This window comes from Tupaia chinensis, unplaced genomic scaffold (assembly GCF_000334495.1).
Source record: "Tupaia chinensis unplaced genomic scaffold, TupChi_1.0 Scaffold000037_20, whole genome shotgun sequence".
In the NCBI taxonomy this organism is placed as follows: Eukaryota; Metazoa; Chordata; class Mammalia; order Scandentia; family Tupaiidae; genus Tupaia; species Tupaia belangeri.
In genome coordinates, this window is record NW_006159479.1 from 2,060,068 (window position 1) to 2,066,078 (window position 6,011).

Genomic DNA, 6,011 nt, shown 5'->3' on the forward strand with positions numbered 1-6,011 from the left:
GGTGATTTCTCGCTTTCTGTCTCTCTGTCTGTCTCTGTCTGTCTGGCAAGTGCATGTGCCCTATAGCAAAAACCTCTCCAAAAAAATAAATAAATGAAACTACTAGCATAGGAACAACAATCTCTTGCACCTTTCTACATCCTAATCAGACTTACTTGTTTTTTCTCGCTCTATTTTCTTCTCCTTGAGGTAAGGGTACAAATTCTTCTAGGAAAAAAACCTGATACACATGTCTCTGAATCCTTCGAAGGACCTAGTAATACTATTGCACAGACAGGAGGAATCGGTAAATGTATACTAAAGGCTACATGAATGAAAAAATAGAAGACCTCAGTGAGTACTCATTTAAAAATTGTAGAAATGGTAGCTCAATTCTTTTAAGAGAGAATGTCTCCAGTCCTTTCCCCTACGTCATTGAATAAACCCACACGATGCACTGTTCCTGGTGGATGTTTAATGATACTCCTAATTATGTCTCTGTTCTCAGAATTGCTAAAGTTCCTTCCTATTTATTTCTTGGTAAATCTACCCTGCAGTTTCTACAAATCTATTGTTTAATTTTATTCTTATGGGCGTAACATTATTTTCCTCTCTGTTGCTATGCCTCTTTCACACACACACACACACACACACACACACACGCACTACTTTTTCTATTTACCCAAGCATATATTTTTTTATTAATTTTTCTACAGTGACTTACAGTAGGGTCCTTTAACTGGGCACTCATCTGTTATCTGACCACTTTATATCTATTCCCCCATTACCTCTCACCCTAATTTTATATTTATTACATTGGGGGTTTTATTCAACAGACGTGGACTGTGTGTTTAATACAAGTGAGGTGGACGTTTCACTCTTGTGACCACACGACACCAGCTTTTACTTAGATGACAATGGATGCTTTAGCCAGGTCCTGCGCTATTTCTCAGCTTCCAGATCACTGTGGTGAGGACAAGTGGGACTCTTTTTCAGAATCTCCTGAGGAGGGGTTATGATTTGGAAAAATCACATCCCACTTTAGAGTTGGTTTTATTTATTTTTAGTTGGCTGTTTAGTTTATTCTGAATGTCTGACTGACATGCACAAGGGAGGGGTCCAGATATAAAAAAGGAGAGACACTGCTTTAAGTCACCTCAGGGGATTAAGATCTGCTGAGCTGGCAGAAGGGGACATTTACTTTTCATCTCCCAAACTGTCCAAATTCTATAGTGTGAATAAACTTCATACTTGGCAGCGACGCGTCCTGTGAGAAAGGCGAGCAGATGCCTCGCTAATGGCTGTGTGGTGGAAGGAAAGCCATTTTGAATATCTTCAGCATCAGGGTGCCTGTCTGCCTGCTGACTCGAGGCAGCTTCACACCTCAGCCTGCGTTCTGAACCTGTCAGACGGCATGTTGGGTACACAATTTCCCCGAGTGGGAAAAGTTGGCTGTTCAGTAAACCTGAACCACTTGTTGAAATGTTTGAGCAAAAAATCAAGAATTATAAATGAGCTGGCTCCCAAGACAGAGTGAGCCCTGCAAGGTAAGCAAGGAGATGTGCTCTGTCCGTCCTAAGCTAAGGGCAGAGGAAGCTTGCCGGGAATCAGGGAAATCTCAAGCACCATAGCCTCCTCTGAAATTTGAGAGAAGCTGAGACCGTACTATGCTTTTATTTTAAGAGAGGTTTTTACTACAGGGCGCGTGCACTCGCCAGACAGACTGAGAGAGACAGAGAGACAAAAAGTGAGAAATCACCCCCCAGGGGAGATGGCCACACCACAATCCCTTCTCCTCCATTCTCCTCCCGGGATCTTGGGCACACACGCACACGCACCCAGTGTGAGTTTAAGCCACTGGGTCTGGGACTCGAACTGTGATTGACTACGTGGGAGTCCAGCGACATAACCATTATGCTAGCTGCTGGTCCCTGTAATGTGCTTTTTAATACCTCCGTTACTTAGGAACATGTGCAAGATACGAAAAGAGTTGGAAGAAATGATGATCTTAATTTCTGTAGCACATCAGGAACCGCCTACACGGGCAAGTAGAATTCTCCCGGTGTGTGTGTGAAACGTTTGGTTGTAGGCAAAGGACTCAGCTGCTCTCTACCTGGATGGGGTCTCCGGTCACAGGATTCATCACTTCCTTTGCTGAAATTCTCATCCCCAAGGCAAAATTAGCCACTCTCTGAGCATGGCTTCCAACAGGCACTGGCACACCTCCTACCACCATATACGCATCTCCTATTGTCTCTACCTGTCAGGAAATTTTAAAACATAATATAAAACAATGTGTATTCAGAGGCTTTCCTTCACTGAACTAAACATATCACTAAATGTTTTCACACGTTGACAAAAGAACAATATTAAAGCCAGTAATTCTCTGCTCAAAGTATGAAGTACATGAAGAAGATAGAATGAAAAAGGAGGCAGGAAACACCCATGTGAGAGTCCAAAGGCCTTTTTTTCTTTTAGTGGAAACAAATCCCAGAGAAGACAAAGCACTTGGGGGAGTCGTGCAATGCTACACATCAGATGATACATTATTTGGATTAGACTTTCTGCTGAATTTAGGAGTAGGAGAACTATTCTCTGGAAAAACAGTGTTTGCTCCTCAAGGAAACCAGCGTACCATTTTAGCACTGGATATTATAATAAACCGATTCCTAAAAAAATGTAAACTTCCTAAAATACTTTCAGTTGCTGTTAGCTCTTCCCCCTTTAGCCTACCATTCCCATCCACACCAAGCCTCAGGCTGGCGCAGATAGAGGCAAAGGAAGACCTAGAATCAGTACTTGCTCTGCCGAGAACGCGGACACACCACTCGCTACACAGAGCTTACTTTGTAGACCTCGTGGACGCTGGTTAATCTGTCAAACTTGGAGTACATGGAATTCAGCATATTCACTATTTGGATAGGTTCACAGGCAGCACAGATGTTGGTGAATGTCACCACGTCACTGAAAAGGATGGTGCAGGTTTTAAATTCTCCTGCAAGAGAAACCATGTATCAATACCAGCCAAGGATATAGAGTAATGATCCCATAAATTCTAGGTGCAAGTGCTCTTTGAGAATAAAACCAGCTTGTACCTTGAGGCAAAAGAAATAAATGTCATTTACCGCTTACCAGTCCCTCTGTAGACATTTATTGAATGTCTGCTGCAAGCTAGTCATCATGCTAGTACAGTCATAGCACGTGAAGCAAAGCAGATGGGCCCTGCCCTGAAGGAGCTTCCAGTCGGATGAAGGAGATATAATAAATGAATATTCTCAATTCAATGTGACAAGTGCTGTGGGATGACAGGAAGGGTCCCTAGCAAGTGGGCCAGGGCAGAGCCTAAAGCCAGGAAGAGACTCAGGGGCATGGCTGGTAGAAAGCCATGAAGTGCTGAGTCCCCGTCTTTGTATGACAGGGAAGTTACCAAGTCCTCATATATCTTTTTACCTCATGCCCCAGCTTCTACTCTGGCCCCCGCTTGAGTTAATTTCCACATGTAGCCAGATGTCTTATTACGTCAGATCCCTCATTGCTGTACATCACATCTTTCTCAAGTTCCACCACATTTAGACCTACAAAGTGTTCTCCTACCCCTGTCCCTGCTATCTCTGACCTTGTATCTCGATCCTGTCCCTTGGCTCACTCTGCTCTGGTCACACTGGCCTCCTTGGGGTTTCTCTAGTATGTTAAGTACTTCCTGCCTTAGGGCCTTTGCACCTACTGTCTCTTCTGCCTGACACATCCTTTTTTCAAATATTTGCAGGGCTCTGTCCTTCAGGTCTCAAATGTAATGAATTCAGTGAGAACTTCTTTAACCATCCTACCTAAAATTCTAGAGGATTCTATCCTCTGGCTTGATTACTGCCCCCACTCCATAGAACTTACATGGCAAATATTTTATGTGAAATTTCTTATCTGTTTTTTTTGTCTATCTCCCCTACTGGGACACTAAGCTCCATGAGATGGAAGACTATCTGTTTTGATCTCTGCAGAATCCCTGGCACCTAGAGCAGGATCTGTACATAATAGATGCTCAGTAAACATTTGTTGAGTGGGTGAATAAGTGACTCCTTGAAAACATTGGGTGCTTTCTGTATTATTTATTCTTTTGGTGGCAATGTCCCCTTGATGTAATTTTTGGCTACTTGTTCAAGACGCCACCCTCATCTCACTGCATATGCCCTAGATCTTAGTTTTTATTCAGAGTCTATAATTACTTACCACCCACTATAATAATCCCAGACCTATTGCTCCATGCCAGAACTTTCCTTTGAGCTCTCCCTGCAGTTTTTAACTACCTGTTGACCCCTCTTAGTGAAGCATCTCAGATGTCTCAAAACTCAACAACTCTACCCTACTCTCCCTGCCCTTTTTTCTGAGTTGATCTTAGGATAAAGCAACACACTTGACCATGCTGGAAATCACTTACCCCTGGCTATAATCTTGCCCATCATACCAGTTATGAAATCATATTGCTTCAGTTCAGGCTTTTGCCGTCATTCAACCAGCCTCTGATGGGCTTGCAGTCTGCCTCCCTCTAATGCAGTCACTACACTGCAGCCAAAACTATATTTTTAAAACCAAGCGTGTCACTTCTAAGAAAAACAAAACAAAACAAAACAAAACAAAAAAACCAAAAAAACTTCACGAATCTTCACTGCCTACAAAATTAAAGACAATTTCCTTCTTCATAATAATCAAGACTGAACACTGTTTCATTTGAGCCTCATCTACCTATCCAACGTCTTTGGACACCAATTTTTCACATGCCTCTGTGTTCTAAGGACCATGCACGGCACTATTTACTGCTTCATTCCCTTGCCTTTGCTCTTAACTAAAATTCAGCCACAATGTCAGACTCAAATGCAACACATTTTTGTGACATGCCATCACAACTCCACCCTGCCCCTATGTCTCTTTCATTTCTGACACCTATTTATTATCAATTTTCTTGTAATCGGTATTCCCACAATACTTTTTGTGGAAAAGAGTACCGACTTTTGGAGTTAGCTAGACTTAACATGATTAGTTTCCAACACATTTCCTAGAAAGCTGAGTGAATGTCAGTTTGCTCAGGTATGTAGTATAGATAACACTTCTCTCATAGAAATGCAGAGGGACCAGCAGATGGTGTAATGGCTATGTCGCTGGACTTCCATGTAGTCAACCAGGATTCGAGTCCTAGACCCGGTGGCTTAAACTCACACCAGGAGTGTGTGCGTGTGTGCCCAAGATCCCAAGAAGAGAATGGAGGAGAAGGGATTGTGGTGTGGCCATCCCCCCTGAGGGGTGATTTCTCGCTTTGTATCTCTCTGTCTCTCTGGTGAGCACACATGGCCTATAGCAAAAACCTCTCCAAAAAAAAAAAAAAAATGCAAGGAAAATTTAGTAAAATAGCACATGTAAAATTTCTAACACATGTCCTGGCACATTAATTGCTCCTTAATGTAATTAGTTTTCCTTTCCCTTGGTCATTCCTACCCCATTAATTTAGTCCATACATATCTGTCAAACCCAAAGGCTGTAAACTCTTTGGGGTCCTCTAGCTCTCATCCAGCACCCTGGTACTAAGTAGTTTCACAGGCATGTCTGGTGAATGAACCCACACCTGTGCCAGATGGAAAGAGAGTTCAGACCAAACACTGCAATCCAGCCTCTGTAAACAGCTTTTCATCCCAGAATGGTCTTCAGAAGCACCCCGTGATTTAGGTAATGTGTGGGTGTGCTATATCTATATTGTTGGAGTTAAGAGCCCTACTCATGGTCAGTGAGGAAGACCAGTTTCAGGACACAGCCTTAAATTCTTAGAGAACCTAATAACAGGTGTTCATAGAGTGTTGGCAAATGCATATTATGGTATCATGAAAAAAATAACTCTATATTGATGTCAAAAAATTTTTGCAAAAATTAATTAATTCTATGTTTCTATAAACTTTCTGAAATCCCTTGTATGAGCAGGTAGATGACAGGCACTTCTATTTAATATGTTATTTTAGTTGTGTATTACTTTTTTTTTTTTTGAGAGGTTT

General features: G+C 42.2%; 1 protein-coding gene across 1 annotated transcript in view; it reads right to left on the bottom strand.

Moving 5' to 3' along the window:
* The window catches only part of LOC102485635 (guanylate cyclase soluble subunit beta-2), an 84,082-nt gene that overhangs the window by 23,336 nt on the left and 54,735 nt on the right, over nt 1–6,011 (bottom strand). The window contains exons 12-13 of the mRNA XM_027772135.1: nt 2,826–2,974; nt 2,093–2,239 (exon numbers count right to left, since the gene is read on the bottom strand). Of these exons, the coding sequence (XP_027627936.1) occupies nt 2,093–2,239; nt 2,826–2,974 (296 nt within the window). The remainder of the gene's footprint in view (nt 1–2,092; nt 2,240–2,825; nt 2,975–6,011) is intronic.